The following is a 25,026-nucleotide window of genomic DNA, read 5'->3' on the forward strand; positions in this document are numbered from 1 at the left end:
ATTCAAAGTGTCGTTACTCATGATTTATGCGGGTACTCACCGCTGCGGTTTTCGTCCGTAGACGACGTATCTGTGCCGTTGAGTCAGCTTCCGAGTTCAGCACAGAGGAATTGTACGCACATGGGCCAATAGGCATGAATTTTGCGATTCATCATGTCCTTCCTCACTTCCGCCAGAAACACCTCGACTTCTTCTCTGGACATGCCCAGAACCCCCATGAACAAACGCAACGAGCTAGACTCTGGTCAGCAATAAGGCGAAGTCAAAAAGGGAAATCACACTCACAATCCCTCCAAACCAGAAGAGCAATTCACCAGATTCAGGCCCCCAATCTCCTTCATTCTAGGGTCCTTTGGCCATGTGTTGATGGGCCATTTGAATATGAACTGCTGGACGTCCTCGAACCCAGCCTCCTCCAGCCACTGCTTGTAATTCGCCGCCCAGGCCCAAGAGCGGCCGAGGCCCTTCTCCAGGCTTTCCATGAAATACTCGACCCACCGGGCATGCGCACAATCCGGTGACAGCGTGCCGTCGTCGCTACCGAGTGGCAGGCAAATGTCTTGCATTTCGATCCAGCCGCCCGGATGGAGCGCGTCGAAGGCCCGCTGGAACAGTGCCGGAAAGGAACTGACGGAGCTGGCCAGAACGCGACCATGGACAACATCGAATTTTTGTTTGAATAGCCATGGTTTCTCGAAATCGTCGACCACGAATTTGCAGTTGGGCGGCACCAGGCTGGGCTGGATGGGACTGAGATCAGTGCCCGTGACCATGGATTCCGGATTTTCATCGGCATAATCAATTGCCCAAGCACCGGTGCCCGTTCCAAGGTCAAGCACCTCGTGAACTTGATCTTGTACTACTGGAGCGAGTAGCAGCTTGCCGTGGAATGTCTTCTCGAAGATATGGTGCTGCAGGTCAAGGCGGTCCTGCTCCTCTTCGTCCTCTGGCATGACATAGTCCTTGCCGGAGCTAGTCAGATAGCGGTGGTAACCGCGCCCGTTCTCGCGCACACTCTCCAGTAAGCTGGATCTGAGAGACTGGGTATATGCTGAAATGTCGTCGCCGAGCGCCGAGTCCGTGTCGGACGTATCAGCTTCGAGGTGCTGCTGGTCGTGGCGAAATTCCGCATCCATGTTCTCAGTCGGATGACGTTACAAAGCTGTGGTGTCTCGGCGAGATGTATCGTATCTGGACCGAAACAGGCCAGTAACAACACTGAGGTGCAACTTCTCCACGCTGAAAACCAGGTTGGTCTTTTACGGTATGTTTGCTCTTTATTGAGTGCGGTGAATGAGCAGAAACTGTCGGAAGTTGACATGGCTGGGGAGTCTAGGGAGGTCTTGTGGGTTTGACGGCATTGGCAGCCACGGCATTCTTGATCACAGAGCTTCGCGCGGCCGGGGAGTCCCGCGGCCCGCGCCAGGGCATGCATCATATCAATGCGTAAAGTCGGAGTGAAGGTTCTATAGCAACGTGGGCCAATCATGAGATGTTGTCGGCTGGCAATGACTGCATCTTCGATGCATTGATCTGAACTCTTAACATGCAGAGACTTGCCGGTTTCTTGCTCAGAAGGCCGGCGAGCGCGGGCCGGCCTCAGTCGCTGCGACGGAACGTATAAGAGCGGTAGCGATCGCCAGCGACTGTTGCTTTGCTTTCCGCCAGTTGTCGCCAATAGTCGAGTATCAAAGTCGCGTCATGTGGGTCTCGCCAGGCTGTTATTCTGCGACTAGAGCTTCAAATTTCTGACATTGAAACGCTACTGCACGCTCCTCGCCGGCAACCGGGAGCCAGGTTTACAAGGTACCGCTTGCCATTTGTAGGCAATGGGGCCAAAAGTTGGGGTAGGGCCTGGGGCATTCGCCTGGTGCGGAGCCATCGTGGAAATCCCAGATTATCACGTACCTTGACCCATGGGATAGTCAGCTCATTGAATGCGGCGGGGTTGTTCCGGGAAATACAGTTTCCGTCGCCGCAGCATCAAAGTTGCTGCTTTCATTATACATCCTGTAAAGCGGAGCTGAGGCGGATGATGGCGGTAATGCTCCGGATATAGTTGCAGTTGAAGTGGAACTCCAACGGCAGTTGAGTGGCACGGCACCCGTCTCTCGCCAGACAACAATGAACAGCATTTAAGCCTTCATTCCTGATGTTTGTTCACTCGCGGTAGAATGAGCCAGGTGAGTCCAGTGGCACAGATCAGTCCTACGAGTATTGGCTGGAGCACACTGACACCAGATCTTGCGGCGATAAGTCCAGTGATAGCGGGAAAGACACTGCCACCTATTTGTCCAACCACAAAGACGACTGCTAGTGCTGAGTGCTGAATGTGTCGGGGAAACAACTTGGATCCCACGGAGATGCCGGTCGCAAAACTGCGATTGTGGTCAGTTCAAGCCCGTAGACAGAGTGGACAAGGGTAGAAGAGGCGTGGAGCAGAGATAACGAAACACTTGAGCTGGTGCAAGCTTTCCAAATGACTCACAAAGGACCTGAAAAGAAGCCTAACAACGAGATTGTGACGGCTCCGACAATTATGCTGGGAACCAGCCAAAAGAGTAGTTGCAAGGCCAGACAGATCACCACATAAATGGAGATCATGAGACGTTCGCCGAAGCAGTGCGTGGGCTCGGCAAGCACCAATCTGCCCACGAATGCACCGCCATAGTACCCCGCTGGTACATAGCCCATGTCAGCCAGGTCTCCCTTGCGAACATCGACAAGATATGTCACGACCCAGCCTGTATCGGTCAGCATGCATTTGAACAACCGAATCACTACAAACCCACCTCCAGCAGTGATTGCAACGCCCAGAAAGAAAAAGAAGTACAAAGCCAGGATCCACACACTTCGAAGCTTCAGGGTTTCCCGGATCTCTTTAACAGCATTTTTGTTCCGGGACTGGGTATGTGCTGTAGCAACCACGTGGTCGTCCAAGGACCGACCCTTCTTTTTGATGGCAAGTGTATTTCGAAAAGCATAGGCAGTTGCGGCCACGTTGATCACACATAATCCAGTCGGAAATGTGTAGAACAGATACCACTTGCTTACGCTGTTTGCTGAAGCAACGCCTGTGGCGACGAAGGGACCCACCAGGCAACCAGCCATGTACATGGCATGAATAAAACCCAGCCATCTGTGAGCTGCCTTGACAGTCGCAACCCAGGAATTCGCGTGCATATCCTGATAGGCCTGTCCAAGATGTGCAAACCAGAAAGACGCTGCAAAGAGGCCGAAAGGTGGATTCCATGCACGCAGACAATGTGCCACGAGCTGGAGAATAGCCCCGATGGTCAAAATCGAGCCCAAGTCAAATATCTGTGTTAGGTGGGCATTCGTAGCGGCTGCAGTGAACCACCCGAAGAAGGTAACTCCGTAGACGATCGAAACAAAGTTGGTATTGACATGATACTCTTGGAGCACATACGGGATCAGAGGGCCCAGAGAACCATCGTTGATCCCAGAGCAGAAAAAGGCGAATCCTGAAGCAATCAGTCGGATCAGATCCGCCTTTTCCAACTTGGAATTGGCTTGAACTTCAACGTCTTCGGCAGTAGGCATGGATGCATTGTGCTCGTCGGGCTCTCTTGCCAAAGCCTGTGCAGTATTGCTGGGTTGCTTGCTGGAACGATCATGCAGTTCGACCGGGACTGTCACCTCTGCACGCGAGGCTTCGGACATTGCGAGGCGCTGAGAGCAAATATGGTCCTAGGGGCAATGATGTTCGACGTGTTGAGGTATTGGTATTTGGCAGGAAGGATCATTAGCCATCTTTATATTTTGGAGCAATACCAAAGACAAGAGCACAAGCACCCGACATTCAACCGTGCTTCTCGTTCAATTGGCTGCCCCTGCTTGGCGGGTCGACTGCGAATCAGGTCGGATTGATGACCGGGGTGGGCTAGCACGTAGATCATCGCGGAGGAGACGGAGTTGTATCAAATAGACTCCGCCCGGCCGCCCTCTCGACAATGCATACAGAGAGTACGACCATTATCGAGGCAATGCTTAGTCTCTGAGTACGGTAGCGCATCTCCGCCAGGTCCGAGTTGATCGACAGGGTGAGGTATGTCAACGAGGAGGGGAAAATGGAAAGCTGGGCTCGGCCTTATCGATAGTGGGTCGCAGTTTCCATGTTCCGATGTCCGCGGCCAGTGATGTCAAAGCAATTAGTATTTTTTCTTGACTGCACAAGAATTCGCAACGCATTGGAAGGCGCGGTTGGCTGCACGGGCAATGCAGCACTATGGCAAGCTCAGACACGCGAGACTACATTCTGGCGGTTGAGAGCAATAAAGATGGCGCTCTCCAGATCGCCCAAGACACGGCAAAAAGTATGTTCGCACGAACCTGTAGGGGGGCTGTATTGACAAGATTCAGAACTGCAGGCGCGCCAAACCACGTTGATCGAGGTGGTGCAGTCGCTCGGAGAGTATATCAACGATGAAGACGACAAGATTCGCGCCCGAGCTGTCTCGTACCTTACCGCAATTATCTCGAGCCTACCACCGACCTTCCTCTCGCGACAACAGATTGATGTGCTGTGCGACTTTCTGTGCGCCAGAATTGAAGATGGCGGGGCTATCGAGGGTCTATCCAATTTGCAAAGCCTGGATAGATTCACCAATAACATGGCACAAGCCGTTGTGAAAGCGTGAGTGCGGCACCACCACGCGACGGCTGTCGGAAGACGAATCCCACCAAAGGTTGTCGGACAGCTCGTCTTCCATAGCTGACACTGACTGAATTCAGAGTAATCGATCACTTCTCGGATCTCCAATCCAGAACCCAGGGGGCTCGGTACAAAGTGCTCCAGCTTTTGAACGAAATGATGCAAAATCACCGGAAAGGCAAGCAGATTGTATGCGAGGCAAGGATCGAAACTGACATGGACAGGCGTCCGCGACATGGGAGATCAGTCGCTGGTGGGAGTTGCAGCAGTGGTTGGAGGGGAGAAAGACCCCCGAAACCTCATGCTAATATTCTCAATGCTCCGGGTCATCATGGTCGAGTGGGATATCTCCCGACACAGCGATATCATGTTCGACTCTGTTTACGCCTACTTTCCGATCACATTTCGTCCTCCGCCCAATGACCCCTACGGTGTTACGGCACAAGATCTAAAAGATCGCCTCCGCGACTGTCTGGCTTCGACCGGCGTATTGGCACCACATACCATGCCAAACCTCCTCGACCGACTGGACTCCACATCTCCTACCGTCAAGAAAGACGTTCTTCAAGCGTTAGCCGCTTGTGCCAATAACTACGACACCACTACCATGACACAATATTCCATCACTCTCTGGGATGCCGTCAAATTCGAGATACTACAATCACAAGAGGCCGAGCTTGCCGATGAAGCCTTGGATGTTATCAAGAGCATCGCTGCGTGTCTGTCGCGGAGCCAAAATACTTCTCCAACATCATCCCCCCTGAGTCAATATCTAAAGCCCGTAATCAAAGAGTGTCTGGAGCATCTTCAGCAACCGGCCTCGAGGCAGGCCAAAGCTTCTGGCCAAATCCTACAGGCTGTAGCATCCGCATCCATCAAATCATTCGAGTACATTATGAAAGGAGTTGGTCCCTCGCTTCTTACACTACATCAGTCGTCCGATGCAATTCTACAGCAACGAGCCGTTCTGGAAGTCACAAATCAGCTTTGTGAAGCCGCTCTTGAAGTCTACGGCTCTTGGACAACAATGAGCAAAATGAATAACGAAGGACGAGAGAACATTCTCAATGAGTTCAAAGACAAGCTCGTTGCAATTTATAGCCAAGCCTTGATGGGGACAGTCAAGGAGGAAGTATCCTTTCGCCTGACCGCAGCTAAGGGCTTGCTCTTGGTCTCCAAGATGAGGTCGTTGCTACACGACAACGAAATTGGCCTCATCGTTCAGTACTATGATGACATCGTTCTGAAAGAGGAGTCATACGGCAAAGACGAGCTCAAGCAGACTGCCATGCACGCTCTTGCCGAGATCTCAGCCTTCAAACCCGGGTTGATCGCAGACATCACGTTCCCTGCCTTCATGGCCCAATTGCCAGACACCGAAGAAGAAGCAGGATCTTCCAAGTACCAGCCCGTTCTAGAAGCTCTGTCTGAGATCAGCATCGAGAAGGATCTGCTCGAAACTATGATGAGACGCCTACTAAACAAGCTCGACATACTTTTCCGGTCCGAGGGTAGTGGACGTTTCCCCTACACTTCCGCAATAATTGGTACTATACGCTACGTGCTCAACAGAAACGTGCAGAAACAGCAAATATCGCTTCAAGGATACTTCGATCGAGTGGTCATCGGTCTGTCAAAAACAGCAACGGAAAAGAAAGCCGGACCTTTAGCCGACGAAGTAGTACTTGACACACTGGGTCGAGTCATCAACATCGTCATACGAAATTCGCCCCCGGAAAGGATACAGCAGGCGGCAGACAATGTCTATACGCTATTCCGGGATTTTGCCTTCAACAATCAGGAAGTGCGACTGGGAGTTCTCTTCAACAACTCGGCATCGATCGTTCTATCAACTTGGGTGCTGGCAGCCTTGCCTCGCTCTGTACAAGCCAGCATCCTCCAGAGAGACCGCATTGGCATGAGTATCGATGATCTTGTTCTGTTCGCGGAGAAATGTGGTTCTCAGGTTCTTGAATTAGACTCCCTGCGCCAGATTGCGCTCTATATCAACAAACACCTTTCCAATCCAGATTTGGATTTGGCAAATTCAATCCTTGAGAAGGGATTGGCAAGTCTGCAGCAGACCCAGGATCTGTTCACTCTGCGGCTATGCTTTTTCATCTGCAAGGCGCTTGTCCTTCGGCTAGCTCCGAAAACGAACCAATATCTCGAGAGCTTGATCGATCTCCTCAGTTCACCATCTCCTGAGGTGGCTCGTCAGTCCGCGCTCCTTTTCCGCGCCATTCTTTCGGCGGATGATGTCTTGTCAAAAGACAATAACGCTCAAATACGGCTTCTTGCACCACAACGCGTGTTCCAAGGCCTTGTACCCCTCATATCCACCAGGTTCCGCTCGTCCCAGTCATCAAGTGAGAAAGAGAACTATCTTGTCGCTCTTAGCGGAATCCTATCCACCGTCCCCTCCGAAATCGTCATGCCAGAGCTACCCACACTTCTGCCACTCTTACTCCAATCACTGGACATTTCTGATCAGACAGTTAATATCGCCACTCTCGAGACTCTGGCTATTGTGATCACCCACAGCCCTGCGGCGATTGAGGAGTCCGGGCACGTTCCTGCTCTAATCAAACGTTTATTGGCTTCGGCTACTCTGACCAAGAATCACTCAAGCAAGAGCACACCCGTAGTAGCACAGCAGTCTCTGCCTCGGACGAGAAGGCTGGCCACTCGGTGTCTTTCCCTGATGCCAAAACACATGACTGGTGGAAGTTCGAGGGCAAATCCGCTACTAGCGCTCAAGCGAGACGTGTTGCAGGGATTGATGGTCGTGCTGGATGATCCGAAGAGAGATGTGAGGAAAGAGGCCGTGGACGCACGCGCCAACTGGTTGAGAGGAGTGGATGATGCCGAGGATGAAGATGATGATTAGTGAGACTAGACATATCTATTATCACTCTTTGGTTCGTTCGCACGAAGCATGATAAAGACAAACTAGCGCGACCAAAGGTGCTACTCTGCGAAGTCTCTCAGACGAATAGGGTAGTAGAATACGTTCAGGACATGTTGGGAGTAGTAGGCCTCTTTCATAGACGCCTGCTCTGGTCTGCTGCAGGTCACAGAAGCCTACAAGTAATCCCAATGAGATCTCACACCGGCTTGAGAATCCTGCTCTATCATATACACCCCTCAGCTCTCGGGTAAGGTAGACTGCCAGTAGTGGCCTGCTTACCCGAACGCGCCGAACTTAGCAATTATTCCTCTGCACGAACCTATCTCCTCCAGTCGTGCGTGCTCAAGCGTCCTGCTCGAGCGCAACATCCGTCGCCGTGGCCGTCCGCGCCTGGGACAGTGACGGACTCCCACCCGCTCCTTGCCCGTCCTCGGTTCCCACAGCCGCGGTACTCTCGCCTTCTGGCCCCGCTGCGGCGGCGGCAGTCACGGCCGCGGCCTGCTGGAGCTGTGCTGCGGCGTTCACGGCTCCCGGGCCGGTGGTGTCGTCTTCGGCGTCCAGCATGTAGAGGAAGGTTTCCCAGAGCTCGATAAGCTGTGGAAGTGGGCTTGTCAGTTCCATGTCGTGTACGTTGGAAGGGGAAGTGCCAGGTGGGATTGGATGATCTGTTGGGTCTGGGAAGGGATTCACTTCGCAGCAAGAACTCACCTCCTTCTGCGCCTCTACCGCCCCTTCCAGGAACGTCTCGACGCCGCTCTTGAAGTCCTCGACCTTCTCGCGCTCGAAGCGCTCGAGTTCGCCGCGCATCAAGCGGCCCATGTCCTCAAACAGCAGACGAGCTTGGTGTGCCTTCTTCTCCGCATCGCTAACACCGGCGCCCACCTCATTGAGCTTGTCCTGCTGAGACTTGCCCTGGCGCAGAAGTTTCTCGTGCGCGGCGCGCCGCTTCTGCAGCTCCGATTCAGCGGCGTGCCAGCTATGGAATGCCTTTTGCCGCTGACCGAATGCCGTCTTGACGCTGCCGATCAGCCGTATGTATTCGTCGATCGTGATGCCGAGCGTCAGCACGTCCTGCTGCGCCTGCCGCGCGTACAGCTCTTGTATGCGCACCTGTACGTCGCTGAGGCCCTGGAGGGGACCTGAAAAGTCCGGTGACAGCTCCACTTGTCCAAGGTTGCCGAGGCTCACGGCAAAGTCACCGGCTGCGTCTGCCAGGCCTTTACGCTGCACGACGACGGTATCGAGCGCCTTCATGAGGGATTTGAGCTGGTTCTCCAGCGCATCGAGGTAGATCTTGCGGTCGTGAAACCAATCATCGTGCTCGATAAATTTGCCAGAGGATGAGCCGCCAACGTTGATACCAATGCTGGACAACATCCCTTTTGACTGGCCTAGGTCCGGTTCGCGGGCCTCGCGGTTCTTGACATCGACGTTGAATGCCTCTGATTCGAGGAATATCTTCAGGTCCGCATCGTGGTGAAGAATGGTATGGGCGGCGATCTTGTTGAGCATGCGCTCTAGAGCTTGTCTACGGGACTCGACGAACTCACTGTCAAAGCGTCCGACAGCTTGCTTTTCGGGAGGTGGGGGCACGACGACGCCAGGGTTGTTGTTGTGTAGAGAGTTGTAGAGCCATAGAAAGTCGCGGTAACGTCGAGATACGGTAAATTCGGACTGTTTGTAGGCTTTACTGCTCGTTTTGGTGGAGACTTGGTAAACTACATGCGAGGATGTGAGGTCACCGACTTTGTGAGGGTCGCCAACAAGGATCTCGAAGGTGGGTTTGGCGGCCTGCTCCACAGACACGCTGGGTTGTGTGGAGCGAGGAGTCGAGACTGGGGAAGGCTGCACAGGCGGTGCGCGCTGCCGGCCTATAGGAAGGTTCAAAGCATCGTTGTCTGCGAGTTCGCCGGCAGGCCGACCAGGTCTTGCGCCTTCCTTCCGAGGTGGTGTGGGAGCCTGGTCGGCTGTGGGAAGTGAAGTTGCGGGCGCTGAGTCGCCTCCTAGAGGACCTAGTGGGTCAAAGGCATCACCCACACTCTCTAGACGTGTGGGCTGAGCGCCGACTTTGCGGGCAGGCACTTTTCGGCTGCCGCGGGGAGTGCTAGTGGAGGTAGAGGAAGGTTGTGGCTCTTTTGCAGCGGTTGAAGATGCTGTCAGTCCGTCAGATATTGTTCCCTCTTCTCAAGGGTTCCGGACGCACTTGTGGGTTCGTTTTCTTTCTGCGGACCAGATGTAGTATCAGCGGCGGACTTGGATGGGATGTCTGCGAGAGTCGTCAGCTTGAACACGAAGTACGTTGGCGCAAGAGCCTACCTCCCCACGGTGAGTCGTCCATATCGGCCGGGTAGTAAGCTCCTACGTGGAGCTACCAAGACGTGCTGCAAAAGATATGTGGCCGCGCTGCTACGAGCAACCAATGCAGCCTGGAGGAGGGACGTTGCGGCCGCGCGTGGCAGTTGGAGGGGCTTGGCGCAAGCGGGAACGGTGTTTCATTTGTCCGTGTATCAGGCAGTAAATATGCCCGAAGCATAGTCGTGCTTGAGGGAGAGCCTCACCTTGATTGATACAGTCTTGGTGGTTTATGGCATACATTATGCAAGAACGCAAACCTCAAAGCCTGGTACAAGATTACGGAAGGAGAGAAATGACCAATTTCGATAGTATACATTTTTTCAATACTAGGCTATTCGCTACAGGTTTTACTCCCCGAATCAGCTCACACCCCAACTAGTTTAACATGCGCGCGACTTCAGTCCGGGATGTCCATAACTGGAGCCTGTTCCATACCAGCGACAAGCATATTGTGCTGCAGTGGCACATTGCACTGCTCAAGCACGAGGCCGCGAAGTAGCATACTCAGCCATGCTGTCCAGGCGACATGTTGTGCGCCGAGCCGCCACGTCGGTCTCAGCATGGATCGGCAGAAGCTCTCCAACCCCATTCGCGCTGCTGCGCCAGGCGAGGTGCGAGTGGGATCTTGAAGGCATGGTACTCTCAGATCACTGGGAGCTAGATCATTTCTTCTTGCCCTTGCCCTTCTGCGGGGGCGCGTCCTTCTGTCGGATATCTTCCTGTCCATAGCTGCTGATCAGATCCAGCATACTGGCATCATCATCCCCAAAATCCCACCCATCATCAATCTCCTCGTTTTGTAATTTCGGCGCGGCCTTCTTCACTTGCGTTGGCTGCGGCGTATGCTGATCTGCTTGTGCGACACCTGTGAGGCCTTCGGAGCCAATCTCTCCTAACGATTCTGCGGCTGGGGGAGCCTCTTGCTCGAAGTCTTCCGCGTTTTTCTGTGCGTCAAAGGTGCGTCCGTATCTGGCTCTGAAGCCAGCCAGTCGTCCTGCTTCGTCGTCCTCCACGTTCGTCAGCTCTTTTGAGGAGGGATTCCACAAAGGCGCGTTGCGAGTGTCACGCGTGGAGCGATAAACGGGATGAGGAGATGTGGTGCGCAGGGTGAAGGCGCTGCCGTCCGAGAGCGTGATGAGCTGCGTGAAGGTGTATGGCCGCTTTGGTCTTCGGAGTAGGCGTGCATGGCGACATGATTGACAGATGTAGGTCGTAGATATGGATGATGACGAAGTGGATGAGGAGATGGGCAAAGAGGGAAGGTGTGATGGGCGCAGCACCGGTCGGAGGACTGTCGACATGGTTGGACTGCGTCGCAATACTCTGCGCAACCGCAACCAATTTTATCGAGCTTATTGAGTCGAGATGCAGCTCAGCGAGTAGAAAATAGTGCGAAAATGAGTCCGTGTCTGTTATGCTAGTTGTACGACCACGAATCTACAACACGAAAAAAGTGTCAGGGAGGTCGCAAACTAGGTCGATCCGAGAAGCAAAATGCCAAGACGGGCGGGATCCGTCTCAAGCCCAGGGTGGTTGGAAGATATAACCCAGCATTTTGGAGCTCCTGCATCAAGCCGAGCATCACCCCTCCATCATCAATTTGGTGAGCCAAACGCTCAAGCAGATTCCTTATGGGGCGAGCCAGCAGCTGAATTTGACCATGGATTTTCGCGGAGGAAAAGATCGGAGCCATAATGAACCTCACGGCAGCTACGCCTCTTCGGCTTGTTTCTAACCAGCTGGCTCGACGTTGCTTCTCTAGTCTGGCTCACAGGAGATCTACGCGGAGCAAAGGCGCCATCTCTTCCTATGCTTGCTCAAATCGCTCGCCGCAAAGCTCAACAGCGCGCAACAATGTGCCACGGTTTCGGAGCCGATCAACAGCTGCCCGAGCGCCAGACCTCGCAGACAGCGTACGCAAGTTGATGCGGCACGTCCCCCATCCCGTCGCCATAGTCACTGCAGCACCAAAAGCGACATCACAAGCTACAGCCAAACCATCTCGTTGGCGTGGCGCAACCATCTCATCCTTCGTCACCGTAGCCCTGGATCCCGAACCCGTCGTATGCTTCAACATCAAGCACGACTCGTCCACCTTCGCCACCCTGACATCGTCTGCGACCTTCAACGTCCATCTGCTCAGCTCCAGTCCTGATGCGGAGACTATCGCAACGAAATTCGCCAGCGGGAATGCCTTGGAACCATTCCATGATGGTGAGGGAGAGCTGGAGTGGTGGGTCAGAGAACCTTCGTCAGATGAGGGTGTGGCTCCTGTGATTCACGGCATGAGGGATGAAGTTGAGGCGGAGGGTACAGCGCAGGACAGCGTTGTGACCTTCCGCTTAACGTGCGCCTACATGGCGGATAAGACTGTGGCCGTTGGCGATCACGTCGTTGTGTTCGGGCGAGTAATTGCAGTCAGCGACGGTTCAGACCTGGGACATCCCGAAGCGAGCACTCGGGCGGCGTGTCTGCTGTATGTCGATGGCGGCTACGGGCGGACGGCGGGTCGGTAGCAGCCCTTCGGCCGTCATTTCCGTATTTGTTACATATTAGTGTACAATATATTTCAGTCATGTTCTAGCTTCCCTCCGCTAATTTCATGATCCGGCCCTTCAAACCAGTCTGTTCGGCAAAACCACTCCCGAAGAACTTCATGCCCAAACCACGAGCACCGCTCACCACATTTGACATGATGCCATCGCCTGTGCCAAGCTGGTACATCCAATTCAGCGCGTCCACGCCTCCACACATAAGAAGTCCCTTCCCGAATCGGTCGCCGCCGTAGCGTTCCAACGCCATACTGTCGCCTATGTCCATGCCGTGCTCCACGCAGTATGCGACCGTCTCCGCGAGAGATCTGGCATCCGCCAGTCCGAGATTCAGACCTTGGCCAGCGAGTGGGTGGACTGTGTGCGCAGCATCGCCAATAAGTGCGATCCGTGGACCAGTCAGTGTTGTCGCATGGCGGAACCGGAGCGGAAAGGATGCCACGGAATTTTCCTGCACTGACAGAACTCGGGGCAGCAACGTCAGCCCGTGTTGGCCCACGACATGTTTTTCTCTCCATTGAAATTCGTCCAGAAGCGTGATCGTGGACCCATTGTCTTTGTTGAGCATAAAGGTCAAGTCAGTCTGCTCAAGCAGCAAGGCAGCATTGACCATAGCCACAAATTCTTCTGCAGACAGTGACTTCAAAAATGCGGCGTTTGCAGGGGTTGTTGACCACACCAAAGAAGCGTGGCCATTAGGCAGAGGGAGAATGGCAATAGGGCCTCCTAGCTTTGGTAGGAAGCGCTGATAGGCGACTACTGCGCCAGCGTCTTGCAGAACTTCTGAATTGGCGACTTTTATGGTTGCAACGACACCATGTCGATTGTAATCCCAGCCGTGAGAATTGATGCCGGCAAACGCCCTCACCGGGCTGTTGAATCCGTCAGCTCCTACCAATAGTCGAGCCGCAATTCGGGAAAGGTCTGAACTGTCGGAGGAGGATTGCAGAGACAATACTGGCCAGTTGGAAAGGTCTAGCCCCTCTGAGTCATCCTCGCCCATCTGAATTGAGGAAACTTTGGTGTTGGAAAGCAGGCTATCAAGGGCTCCAAGTTCTTCAATGCGCTTCAACAAGCCGGCTGTCAGGTTAGCATTCTCGGTCATGGTGGCTACACTTCTCGGGGAAGCATTGTAGCGCTGTGCGTCGGCCTTCCAGTCGAATTGTATGGAGGCGTCGTTGCTAGCATCCCAGACTTGCATCGCGTTGTAGGGTTGAGTGCGATCTGGATCGACGTGGGCCCAGGCGCCAGAATTCTCTAAAAACTCGACAGAAGAGGGCGTCAAGCTGCTTGCCCGATTTGAGTACTGTTGAGATGGGAGTGTCCATTGAGATTGCTTGGCCAGATCCTGGGTCTCGATCAGGGCGGTCTTCAAATGGCTGGTCTTCGGTGACGATTCTGCATATTCCATTAGTAGACTGAAAAGTGATATTGACAGGCATACGGACTCAATGCCATCAGAAGCGCGAGTCCAGCTGGACCACCACCAACAGCGACAACATCATAGATGTCAGGTGAGGTCGAGGCGTATCTCTTCAGGCCGCTCCGCCTTGCCACCCGACAAGCAGAGCATATGTATGTACTCACACGCTTAGCAGACCTCACCTGCATATTAAAGACAGTCGCAACAGTTCTTCCCGATGAAGTCGAACAGTGCGCGATGATGGTCCAAGGTTGATTCCGGAACCTGGGGCTTTCCCAACAGCGTCTAGCGCATCATTTCTTGGCAAGTTTGCGCCCGTCGCAACATCAAAAGTCGGCACCCGCGGCTTCGTAGATCTGCACTTTTGCTCGTGTACCTGGATCTGGTGCCCTACTAGATTCTTTGATGGCCCAACTTCGCTGGTCAGTTCGCAGATGAGTGGTGTGTCGGCCGCATGCTGCACGCGCCAAGAAGTCGTCGTGATCACGGCTGCTTTGCAGGTTGTGCGTGCGTGCGTGTTCGTGTGATGGGAAGCTTGTTGAGCATTGAATTTCGCTAGCTCAGCTCTATCTGTTACAGTCCGTGGACAATTATGCAGCCGCAATTACGCATACTCGACTCTTCACGTAAAGGCAGAAGTACGGATACAACGCTTGCTGCTCCGAGTGATCTAGATGGCATGGAGACTTTGTCGTCGGCCCGGACCCGCCTCGCCTCAATGCCACGCCACATAGTATCTATACGAAGCGAGCAATTGCACGTGGCAAACAGCGTATCCGTGAACATATTTCCGGTCTCCAACTCGTGTCGAGCTCGAGGTACCTGAATAGCTGACTCGAGATGACTCGCGGGCCCCTCACGTGACCGGTAGCTTGAATCAAGCGAGCTCCTTCAACTGGCTGGGTCGCTCATACCTGCATACGAATATGCACCTAATACCTCGCGTCCTAAGCTTGCACCATTTCAAGGGGCTTGCACAGTGACATCGAGATTGTCGCTGTAGTCTGGGCGATTTCCTGCAAATTGGACTCCACGGCAATCCAGTTTTGCTTTCTAGATAAGGAGCTGGCCATTCTGACTTCATGATGTCGTCCACCACCTGGAATCAAGCTTCCTCGCCAAATGATGTTGGGCGCCACCGAAGACCTCGAGCAACTGGCTGAGACCTGTCTGGCCACGGCGAAAGTCATCAAGGATCATCTTTCAAAAAATGGCCACCCTCAGATGAGCTTTGATGAGAATGGGCCACCAACATTTCCAGAAGTCCCGCCGAACATCCAGTACGCACGTCTCACCCTTAGGGAATCCGCTCAGCGTCTGCTTGACCTTGTTGCTGGTCCTGAGGAGAATGTCGGCTTCTACAGCTACTACATTGTAAGCTGCGCGCCGACATCCCGCTGCTCTTCTAATTATGACAGGTTCACGACTTGAATGCGTTTCGCTACGTCCACAGATACGGCATTGCCTCAGCTATTCCGTTCAACGACACCATCACCTACAATGACCTTGCACGAAAGTGCGACGTCGATGCAGGCCAGTTGAAGCAGATGCTGAGACAACTTATGCAACTCAGAATATTTCGAGAGTCCGTCCCGGGACAGGTCGGCCATACAGCTGCATCGAAGCACCTAACTCATCCAGGGGCATTGTACTTCAATCAGTATTGCTCTATTAACGCTTTTGACTATGTTGCCAAACAGATTGACGCCTTGGAGAGATGGGGACATGGATCACAGGAGCCCAACCAGGCAGCTCTAAACTACGCCCACGACACAGACAAATCTATGTACGACTACTATGAAGAGAATGGGGAAGTTCGGGAGCGATTCAGCAACCTCATGACTTATGTTTCCAAGATGGACGCAATGTCGAATGCTTATGTCGCAGCAGGCTTCGATTGGGCAGCTCTGGGCGAAGTAACCATTGTCGATGTTGCTGGGAATATGGGGCATTGCAGTGTCCCAATCGCCAAAGCCAATCCAAAAGCAAAGATCATCGTCCAAGATCTGCCAAATATCATAAAGCGCGCGAAAGATCCGGAAACCTGTGTCGTACCTAAGGAGCTCCGTTCAAGGTTCGACTTTATGGCTCACGACTTCTACGACCCACAGCCAGTCAAGGTTGATGTCTTCTTCGTAAGGATGATCATGCACGATTACTCGGATGAATACTGCATCAGAATCTTGAAACCACTTGTGGCTGCATTGAAGCCTGGTGGGAGGATCATGATCATGGACTCGATCTTGCCTCCAGTTGGAGGCGCACCGGCACCAATCGAGCGCTTCTTGCGAGCCCAAGATCTCCAAATGTTGGTGTTGACCAACGCCAAGGAGCGAGACTCTGAGCAGTGGAATGATTTGATCAAGGCTACTGATCCCGGACTAAAAATCAACAGCGTTACTCTCCCACCCGGGAGTGCAATGGCAATGATCGAGGTCATTCTGGAGGCCAAAGCACATGGCCAGGCCGCCAAAGTGCGAAGCAATGGACGTGCCTGAAAGGCAGTTGAATTCACACTCTCCTCCGCACCTCTTGGCAATTGTGCTGCTGATCTTGGTCTGAGTTTCGACTCACTACAGACACACTCTCGTTGAGAGGTGAATGATTGACCTTCCGGATCCGAGTGCAGTGAATGAGCCTCACTCTCCGCGCTACTTGAGCCCCGACCTGGTCTTCTTCGTCTCCTTCTTACTTCTGCGTCCACCCAGAAGCTGGAGTCTTCTTGAATTCTTGCTTCCACAACAGACCTTGCCCATGCCTTCTCCGCAGCCTCCTGCTCGAGGGCTCCGAAAGGAGGAGATCAAGAAGGGATATGTCTTGTGGCTGCCAATTGAGGCTAGAAGCCTGGACAAGGTCGCTTACGACCGGTCTGGCCTGCACATCGAAGCCTGTGATCATCCAGTCTTAGTCATTGATACCTTGGACCCCTCTCACGATCTCGTATGGGTGCTCATCGTAAGTACACCGAGTCCACGTTGGCAATCATCACTGATTGATGCAGATGACTTCCAAATACAGTTCATACCACAAGAGATTCCCAATTCCACCACACGAATGGGCAAGCGGCACGATTGGCATAGAGAAGGTCTACGAAGTATCGCTTGCAATGCTAAGGCCAGAGCGCAATGAGCCAGGGCCCGGAGATTACCAGTTCGACGGACGCGCAATGGAGGGAGTCATAGAAGCAGCGTCTTCGGCATTGAAAAGCATGGCTGCCACATCTCACGCCCTCAAGATCTGCCCGAGGTGTCCTCTTCTCTCCTGCGAGAAGCAGACTACTCCAGCAACAGACTCTAAAAGAATCACCGATCACCAAGACTACGGTATCAAGTCTGCAACGGACGGGGAGTCCTTAATTTCCACTGCAGCTTCGGTTTCAGCTTCTACCGCGAGCTCCAGCGCAAAGCTAACAGACGCTACGATGTCGCAACCGAAGTCAGCCCCCTCTGAAGCACTTTTCAGCACCATCACCAAGCTCTCGGAGCCGGCCACTGTTGCCAATTCGCACGTTACATCCTCAAGCTTGCGTAAGGCGCCTGAAGTCATTGCGATCTCCGAAAACCTCACAGGTGCTGAGAAGTCTCTAAACAGCATTGCCTCGCACTCCGCAGGCACGACACCAAAGGTAGTCTCAATCAATCCTCAGCCGAGATCTTCGCGCGACAATATGATGGACGCAAAGTCAGCACTTGCTGCGCTAAAGGCTGGAGCCAGGAGGTTCGAAACGAAGCGCTCATTCATGGCCCGGACAACAGGCTTGCCTAATCATATCAAGCCCGGTGCCATCCTGTGGAATTGTCCTGGCCTGTATAAGGCTAACGACCAGCCTCTCCTGCATCGCCAAGACGTCAAGGACCGGCCGTGCGTCGTGTTGTTTCCGTCAGAGACGACAACCCTCGTCTACATTCTGATAGTAGGTCCTCTGATCGATGCAACAGATCCCAGGTTGGCTGACCTTGTGCAGATGACCACTTTCGCTAGCAAGCCGCTCAATGAAGTTCAGGGTATCAGCGAAGCTGAGAAGTTAAACTACCTCCCCGTTGCCAAGAACGGCCATGCTCCTTCCACCGATGTTCTAGCGCTGCATATTGCTCAAGGCAAAATGTTGCCTGGTAATCGTACCAGCTACGTCAACACTAACCGAATCGAAGCCGTTCCAGCTCATTGGCTGAAAGTCATGAACGAAGGCATGCGCTACCTCACCGCGGCATCTCATGATGTGGTCGTAAGAATCACGGAACGTGTCTGCGCCAGAAATGCGGCTGTTGCTTCCCTTGAGCGCTGCGACGTAGCCCGTCCTGATTGTGGAAAGAAGGAGCCTCAATCGAAACAGCAAATATTGGCGCAGACTCCTTCCACCCCTACATCATCGGACCTCCGAAGCCAGCCGTCTACTTCGGCTTGGACGACCTCAGTCCCGGCGCAAGTCCAGGTCTCGGCAACCTACAATCTGGCTACCAAGCTACCCGCGCAGACCCCAAGTACGCCATCTCGCTCTGCCGTCACTCAGTCCTTCGTTGCTCAGGCAGCTGGTTCGAACAAGCTTAACATAGAGTCAGACGAGGAGGTTGTTTTCAAAGGTCGCAACGAAATCGAAAATAATCCTCGCTTTTGCCTGTGCAACCGCCAGCAAGGAATGTAGGACGTTACCTAGACGCACGTTTCCTCTAAGAAGCTCGCTCGCCAGCGAAGAACCAGCTGCTGGAGGCTCCTCTTCTCTCCTAGAAGCTTTGTTCCTTCGCAGCTCTTGGTGGTAAAGCCGAGGCTGATACACCAGATACCAGGGTGCTGGGGGACGCATCGGGAAGCAGTGATGATGGAGAATCAAAGGCGAGGGGCTGATATGGTGGTTGCAGACATGGATATTTGCCTTTCTAGCGAGAAGCTCGCGGGCGAAATGCATGGGCATGAAGCAATGAGTGATGCTTCCAAACATGTACATTCTATCGGACGGTCTCCAGATAACTGTGGCTAAGCGGAGGACGACTTGCTCATTACGAGAAGACCTAGCAGGAGGGAAGATAGTTGCTCGCGGGCATAAAGGCGGACAGAATGAACGGTGCTTAAAGACGGTTTGCGAGAGCAGGAACGAGGTGGTCTGGGGTGGAGCGGCTTTTGAGAAAGCGGCCAATCGGCTTTCTCGATATAGAACGTCTAAGACAACGTCGACCACAACTCTCAATCCCTCCTCTCAGTAGACATCCTACATGAGATGAGATCGATGCATCGTAGCAGGCGTCCTGGTCAACATGAGCTGCGGATCGCTGCTACATGTATCGTCAAGACTGGCTAGCTGGCTGGCTGCCTTCAGCAATGCCTCCATTATACAAGCTCCAAGATCACAAGGGTGATCTGGGCATATCCGGTAAGTCATCACCGCTCGCTTCACGTCTTTGATCACCAGACTTCGGATCGTCGTGGTCGGGAAGTCTTCATTTAACTCAATGGAAACATTCCTCTCCGTTTTGGAGCCATAAGCTTCTACCATGGGGGACTCTGATGTGTTTCCGCGCCAATACATCGAAACAGCCTCTCAAACTAGCCGACGGATCGATCTTGACCTGTGGAGACTTGGAGAAGTCCGAAGGAGTCATGTTCGGGACTTTCCCGCAATGTTCTGCCTCCGATTGACGCAAATGGTGGGCTCGGACCAGAAACCGATCTGCGACGGTAAGGGGAAAAGCCGATTCGACGAGGCATCGGTAGCGATGCAATGCCTGGGAAAGTCGAGACGAAGAAAGTGTTGGTGGGCGGATCGGCGCTCGAGATCGAGCATGAGCCGGTCAGAAGAATGAGAAAGGCTGAAAGCAGCACTGGCCCCCCCAGAGCCGACAGTGACTGATCTTGACTGTGCCGCCCAGTGGCGAGTGTCAAAGACAGGCACGATGATACTGCCCAGTCAGTCCTGTCTCACGCACAGATGAGGCTGACTTCAGGCTGCATGCTTGATGTACGCTTCTTTTGCGAATCAGATTGCTAATAATTCTTTCTGCCTTGGCCGTAGGCCGTACAGTGAAGGGCGCCTCGATGCTGAATGCCTTAGACACGCCGCATCAATCCATACCGACTTTCTTGTCTACGACAACTTCTTATTTTCCGGCTAACCCATCCTGTTGGAAACTCTCACGATGACTTTAGATCGTTTGGGCCGCGAGAGATGGCATCCTGTTGAATCTTCCATCATCAAGTTCGGTCTAGTGCTATGGCTGCACCCTGACGCCAACATCAAAGCTCGCGCGGCCTTCAAGGAGTCAGGTCTGGACCCACCTGCACTTGATCACCCTGTGCTAGTCGTCAGCAGTCTCGACGATAACAGCAAGACACTGCTCGTTTGTCTGGTAAGTGTGTTCCCAAGGTGGGCCAATAGAGACTGACCGGGGTAGATACGAGGCCGAAAGCAGCTTTGGCGTGGCGACATGGAAGTGGATTCTACTGCAGTCAACAACGGTAAATTGCGGCTTGACACAACAACAGAGATCTTGCAATTTGTGAATGATGGAGCAATGCGCAAGAGATGCTATGTGGAGACGGCAAGGGCGTACAAAGTCCATCTGGATATGCTCTCAACTTTGAAAGGGCCCCCACGAGTCCTTACCCTGCGGTCTATGGTATTGTTCATGGAGCGAGCGGCGCCAGCCCTCGAGTTCTACCAGCATCGTCCTCAAGGCCCTCTACATCCTCGGACAAAGCGTCGGTACGACGGGCTCGCTCACAACTCTGCCTGTATGGTTGGGGAAGGCCAGGTAGTCTGGTACGGATCATCAATCGAAGACGAGAATTATATGGTCGAGGCACATTCCACGGCGTTGAAAAGTGTTCATCAGTCTCACCCGCAAGGAATGTACCTGGTTCAAGACGCACGCACGAGTAACACATTTAGAAGCATCGTGTACGCCTGGCCGGTGAGTCTTGTCGTCCATCTGTCGAGAACAGTAAAGTCTTACGAGAGATGCGCAGATCTTTGCCCTCGGCTCCGGAGAACTCCATAACATCGAAGGCATGGACTGGTACTGGAGACACTTCTTCGTGCCCCTGGGCTTCGACGGCAACTCTACCTGCCTGGCCAAGAAGCCCCTGACCTTCCTCAACCCCGAGATCCTACGAGTTCAGCGAGAGCGCTGTGTCGTTCGACTCAGCAGTCTCTGCGTCCTCGATGCCTCGCTGGTAATACCGGCCTCGGATCGAGGAAGACTGTTCCGCCGTGACGGGCAGTCCCTTGAAAGACTGCGGCCCCTGCTTGAAAAGGCGGGGGATGCAGTCAGACCCCCACGATGCGGCTGTAAGGCTGCGTACCTCCTCAGCATGTCGAAACCCTCGGTTGAGGAGAATCAATCCTCTTCCGTCAAGACGATCGAGGCGCCCGCAGAGGATGAGCCTCCTCCGCCTGCGCCTGTGAGGATGCTTGAGCAGCTGGAGATGTGGCTCCTCAAGGTCGCGCGCTTTCTCGTGCGCTGCGCCTTTTGTGTCGGCCACTGCCTGCGAGCATTGCAGGGATTCTGGGTTGGTCGTGATGGCGAGTAGGGGGAAATGAGAACAATGGCTGCTGCTCCATTGGCTAGCATGCACAGGCGAGGACTGGCGCAACACATTGACCTACGTGATCACGAAAGCAAATCGATATTGGCAAGTTAGAGCTTCGGGTGGCAGGACGGTGGTTGCGGTCGATGCGCCTTGAGCATGGTGAGGAAGTTACTGGGGACGGAAGACAGAGATAAGATGGACCAAGAACATGAAGTAATCGACCACTCTTCCTCAACAAGTTATTTCGCTCTCTACTCACACGTCATACGGAGTCAAAATCCATGGGTCGAACGAATTACTGAAGGGATGATTGACGAACCAAGCTCGACCCTCTCGCGAGGGGATCCAGTGCCCATCTTCCCACCAGGACAACTCACCGTCTGACAGAGAGGAACTTAGCCCAGCCGCGAGACGCGGGGACTGGACCCTCCATCGACCAACTTCTCACCACGAGATACGTCCTCCGTGGTCTCATAAGCAAATAGTGCCCGTTTCTCCCTGATTAAACATACTGTGTAGTGGCTTCGAATTGGCCGCTGTCTAGCCTGGGCCTACCCTCTTTTTATCAAAACCATTGCAAACACCTAACGCCTCGCTGTCTTGCCTTCAATGTTGTACAGCGCTCATACCTGGCGAGCATCCGTGGCACTGAATCTCGAAGTCTTTTGAAGCGATCCGTAATCTGTGTCCACGGAACCGCAAGATCACCTCGTACGGGGTATCCGGGGTCATTCCTCGTACATCAACTCCAGTGTCTTCCCCACAGATTTGGCAGCTTCCATCATCTCGTCGACCTCGCGAAACTCCTTCTTCCAGAACTCATGAGTCAACTGGTCGTCCTCTTTGGTCCACCTGTCGCGCAAAAGCTGGTCAATGTAAGGCGAGCATAATCCAGCCTCAATATAAGATTGCGGCTTGGGCCACTCGAGGCTAGCAGCCCACTCTTCAGCCTCTCGCATTTTTTCGATCTCTTCTTCGGTCTGTTCATAGGCCTCTTGCATCTGCTGGCGCCCATCGTCCAAGATGCCAGAAGTAAGAGTATTACTGGGAGAAGAAGATCTGGATCTCGCAGGCTCAACGTTGGACAGACGAGATGACTGCTTGGGTTTATATTGCTGGGCCTCCTGCCGAGCTTTGTGGAGACGTTCGTCCGCATCTGGTAGGGAAGCGTGGGGAATTTTCGGGGCACTAGGCACAGTCGCAGGTTGGGAAAGCTCCTCCTGTGTTGGAGTGTCATCACCGTCTGGTACGCTAAAGTGACCATCCGGGTTCGTGATGACCTGATGAGATGGAGTTTCTGTCCCAGGTGTTCTGTCCCACCAAGGCTTATCGCCTCCCAGATTGAGCTGATTCGTAATCTTATTCCGATACGTATTGTTGTAGGTGCCCTCTTGGTCGATCTGGGATGGTGTGGTAGTCGATTGCGTGTCCAACGAGATAGCGCTGGTGTTGCTGAAGGCGTTGTCGTCTTCTGGAGTGTAAGGCCCAGTATACGTAAACAGGCTTCCGTTGTACTGACCAGCCGGGCCGAAATCAGGCCATACTTCCTTCGTGGAGGTGAGGGAGGAGCTGAAACCAACCTTCTTTCCTGGGTTGGGTTTGGACTTCATTGCAGAGCGTAGCTTCTGGCCTGAAAGAAATTGTCCTCTCCTCGAAAACGATGGCTCGAAATTGTCCAGACCAGTGCCGGTTGGAGTTTTCGTCGGTGGTTCCTCAACTGGGAGTCGAGGGTATTGCACCGACTGTCCATTATTTTCTTCATCATCTTCTTCGTCACTGGAGATCTCTAGTTCCGCATCGGTAATACCATACGAGCCCGTGACCCTACCGTTTTCATCAGCGTTCAGCATCACCTTCTTGGGAGGTCGATCCTCGGTTGCCGTATCGAGTTTCCTCTTGTTCGTGCCAGTCACTTGCGTGGTCTGCAGTTCATGATCATCCTCAGGAGGCGAATTCTCAGAGCCCTCAACTGTCGGCTGTTTGGCAGTTGAAGATGCTACGTCGTCAGTAGTCGTCTCAGATGATTGTCTGGCAAGTCGTGCTAGTCGGGATATCTGTGCGGCACGTCGGGGCGCGATTGGGGCAGCTTCGAATGGATTTTGCTGCGGAGTAGGACTTTCGCTTCCTCGAGTGAAACCAGGGCTGTCGGTGCTGCCACCAAAGATAGTCTTCCTGATGCTGCCAAAGAGGCGGCCAACAATCCCTTGTGATTTTGTCGGAGTGTCAATTACAGGCTGGCTAGTCTCCTCCTCGGGTTTCTCTGGCTCTTGTGGTTTGGCAATGGAGGCTTGGACGTCGAGCGCACGGGCTGCAAAAGGATTCTCGGCTCTGTAGGGTTTTCTGGCGGACTGCGAGGCGGCAATCCTGCGATTTCGAGATATCGAAGCATTCTTTCGCCCGGGAGTGAGCTGACTACGGCCATGGGCAGGATCGAAGAGGAAGGTAGAGCGGGCTCGCGGCTCGGTGTTGACGCGTTTCATGGATCGTTCATCGGCCGTATCATCGTCATGGTCTTCGTGTAGACGCTTCCGGGGAGTCTTCACTGCTGTGGGCATTTTTAGAGAAGTTTGGGACTTCTGGATCCTAGGCTTACGCTTGGGAGTTGGGAGTTGTTGATAACCGCCCTCGGGCGGGCCAGCGGCGCGAGTACGAGGCATCGCGGCACTGTAGGTTTTCAAGCAGAATACTGGGAGTTTCCGTTCGGAGGTTCGTGCGGGACGGCCTAGAAGTAGAGACACTAAGTGACACGAAGCGAAAGAGGTGAACAGCGCGCAGTGGAATTGACTAGTAAAATATGTCCAACTCAACTGAGAACGACCGGCATTGACAATAAGTTGCGGAGGCCTCCTGGCACCTTTGTTTGCACAAGGCTGCGTAAGGCTAAGATTAGGGCTTGGCGTGTTGAACCTCTTTGTCGTTGCCAGCATTGATTCCGCAGGCCGACGACCCTGTAGACTTGCAGACACGCTGAGGCTCGCTTAGGGCTAGACAGAGATCTTCTACTATTGCTTCACCGATATACAGAACTGAATACGATTACGGCCAGCCGCGAACACCTGCAGTGGTCTCTTTCGGGCAACATCCCCGTCCGTTTTCGCTACCGTCGATCAGCCTGGACGTGGTTTCCTTGATCTTCTCTTGCGCTGCAGTCGCCACGTCACACAGACATGTGCGACGATCCACGGCTGCTTGCTGCTCTACAAGTCTAGATGTTACGCCGAACAGGTTTGCCGAGTAGCCCTAGAATAGCGACGTGGCCGCTTATACCCCAGATCAAGAGACTCAGCTAGCACTACAACCATACGGAGCCCTCATCTAGCGCCTACTTCGGCCTTGTCGCTGTTCTCGACCTGGCACACCGAGAATCACAGCTACCAGAGCCTCAAGCCACCAACACCTACGCAGCGCAACTACATTCTGATTGGTCGATCCGGGGCCCATGCAGCATTCAGCTCGCCACGAGACTCTCTCCCATTGCCAACATCAATCCCCGAGATAGGTAAGGATGAATCAGCCATTGAATACTGCGGCATCGCCGTGCCGCGTCCTGGACCTTGGCCTACCAGTGGCTCCTCTCATACGGCTGTTA

General features: G+C 53.6%; 11 protein-coding genes across 11 annotated transcripts; 5 read left to right on the forward strand and 6 right to left on the reverse strand.

Annotated features, from left to right (window-relative positions):
- Positions 1-83: 83 nt before the first annotated feature.
- On the reverse strand, positions 84-1,136 carry HMPREF1541_08348 (uncharacterized protein; the record flags this gene model as incomplete). Its single annotated transcript, XM_008722667.1, has 2 exons — positions 84-234; positions 286-1,136. The coding sequence occupies 2 exons, from the start codon at positions 1,134-1,136 to the stop codon at positions 84-86; spliced, it is 1,002 nt and encodes a 333-aa protein (XP_008720889.1).
- Positions 1,137-2,143: 1,007 nt separating this feature from the next.
- On the reverse strand, positions 2,144-3,684 carry HMPREF1541_08349 (uncharacterized protein; the record flags this gene model as incomplete). Its single annotated transcript, XM_008722668.1, has 3 exons — positions 2,144-2,378; positions 2,489-2,744; positions 2,793-3,684. 3 exons carry the CDS (start codon positions 3,682-3,684, stop codon positions 2,144-2,146), a joined length of 1,383 nt encoding a protein of 460 aa, XP_008720890.1.
- Positions 3,685-4,249: 565 nt separating this feature from the next.
- On the forward strand, positions 4,250-4,983 carry HMPREF1541_08350 (uncharacterized protein; the record flags this gene model as incomplete). Its single annotated transcript, XM_008722669.1, has 4 exons — positions 4,250-4,337; positions 4,384-4,657; positions 4,756-4,864; positions 4,900-4,983. 4 exons carry the CDS (start codon positions 4,250-4,252, stop codon positions 4,981-4,983), a joined length of 555 nt encoding a protein of 184 aa, XP_008720891.1.
- Positions 4,984-5,006: 23 nt separating this feature from the next.
- On the forward strand, positions 5,007-7,565 carry HMPREF1541_08351 (uncharacterized protein; the record flags this gene model as incomplete). Its single annotated transcript, XM_008722670.1, has 1 exon — positions 5,007-7,565. The coding sequence occupies one exon, from the start codon at positions 5,007-5,009 to the stop codon at positions 7,563-7,565; it is 2,559 nt and encodes an 852-aa protein (XP_008720892.1).
- A 363-nt stretch (positions 7,566-7,928) lies between these two features.
- On the reverse strand, positions 7,929-9,924 carry HMPREF1541_08352 (uncharacterized protein; the record flags this gene model as incomplete). The annotated part of the gene is made up of 5 exons (XM_008722671.1): positions 7,929-7,976; positions 8,028-8,180; positions 8,295-9,739; positions 9,790-9,852; positions 9,903-9,924. The coding sequence occupies 5 exons, from the start codon at positions 9,922-9,924 to the stop codon at positions 7,929-7,931; spliced, it is 1,731 nt and encodes a 576-aa protein (XP_008720893.1).
- Positions 9,925-10,603: 679 nt separating this feature from the next.
- On the reverse strand, positions 10,604-11,242 carry HMPREF1541_08353 (uncharacterized protein; the record flags this gene model as incomplete). The annotated part of the gene is made up of 1 exon (XM_008722672.1): positions 10,604-11,242. One exon carries the CDS (start codon positions 11,240-11,242, stop codon positions 10,604-10,606), a length of 639 nt encoding a protein of 212 aa, XP_008720894.1.
- Positions 11,243-11,635: 393 nt separating this feature from the next.
- Positions 11,636-12,457, forward strand: HMPREF1541_08354 (uncharacterized protein; the record flags this gene model as incomplete). The annotated part of the gene is made up of 1 exon (XM_008722673.1): positions 11,636-12,457. One exon carries the CDS (start codon positions 11,636-11,638, stop codon positions 12,455-12,457), a length of 822 nt encoding a protein of 273 aa, XP_008720895.1.
- Positions 12,458-12,521: 64 nt separating this feature from the next.
- HMPREF1541_08355 (ubiquinone biosynthesis monooxygenase COQ6) lies at positions 12,522-14,104 on the reverse strand (the record flags this gene model as incomplete). Its single annotated transcript, XM_008722674.1, has 2 exons — positions 12,522-13,891; positions 13,942-14,104. 2 exons carry the CDS (start codon positions 14,102-14,104, stop codon positions 12,522-12,524), a joined length of 1,533 nt encoding a protein of 510 aa, XP_008720896.1.
- A 937-nt stretch (positions 14,105-15,041) lies between these two features.
- Positions 15,042-16,414, forward strand: HMPREF1541_08356 (uncharacterized protein; the record flags this gene model as incomplete). Its single annotated transcript, XM_008722675.1, has 2 exons — positions 15,042-15,290; positions 15,335-16,414. 2 exons carry the CDS (start codon positions 15,042-15,044, stop codon positions 16,412-16,414), a joined length of 1,329 nt encoding a protein of 442 aa, XP_008720897.1.
- A 256-nt stretch (positions 16,415-16,670) lies between these two features.
- On the forward strand, positions 16,671-18,558 carry HMPREF1541_08357 (uncharacterized protein; the record flags this gene model as incomplete). Its single annotated transcript, XM_008722676.1, has 3 exons — positions 16,671-16,871; positions 16,918-17,829; positions 17,881-18,558. The coding sequence occupies 3 exons, from the start codon at positions 16,671-16,673 to the stop codon at positions 18,556-18,558; spliced, it is 1,791 nt and encodes a 596-aa protein (XP_008720898.1).
- A 3,607-nt stretch (positions 18,559-22,165) lies between these two features.
- HMPREF1541_08358 (uncharacterized protein) lies at positions 22,166-24,094 on the reverse strand (the record flags this gene model as incomplete). Its single annotated transcript, XM_008722677.1, has 1 exon — positions 22,166-24,094. One exon carries the CDS (start codon positions 24,092-24,094, stop codon positions 22,166-22,168), a length of 1,929 nt encoding a protein of 642 aa, XP_008720899.1.
- Between the last annotated feature and the right edge of the window lie 932 nt (positions 24,095-25,026).

Source organism: Cyphellophora europaea, assembly GCF_000365145.1.
Source record: "Cyphellophora europaea CBS 101466 unplaced genomic scaffold supercont1.8, whole genome shotgun sequence".
In the NCBI taxonomy this organism is placed as follows: Eukaryota; Fungi; Ascomycota; class Eurotiomycetes; order Chaetothyriales; family Cyphellophoraceae; genus Cyphellophora; species Cyphellophora europaea.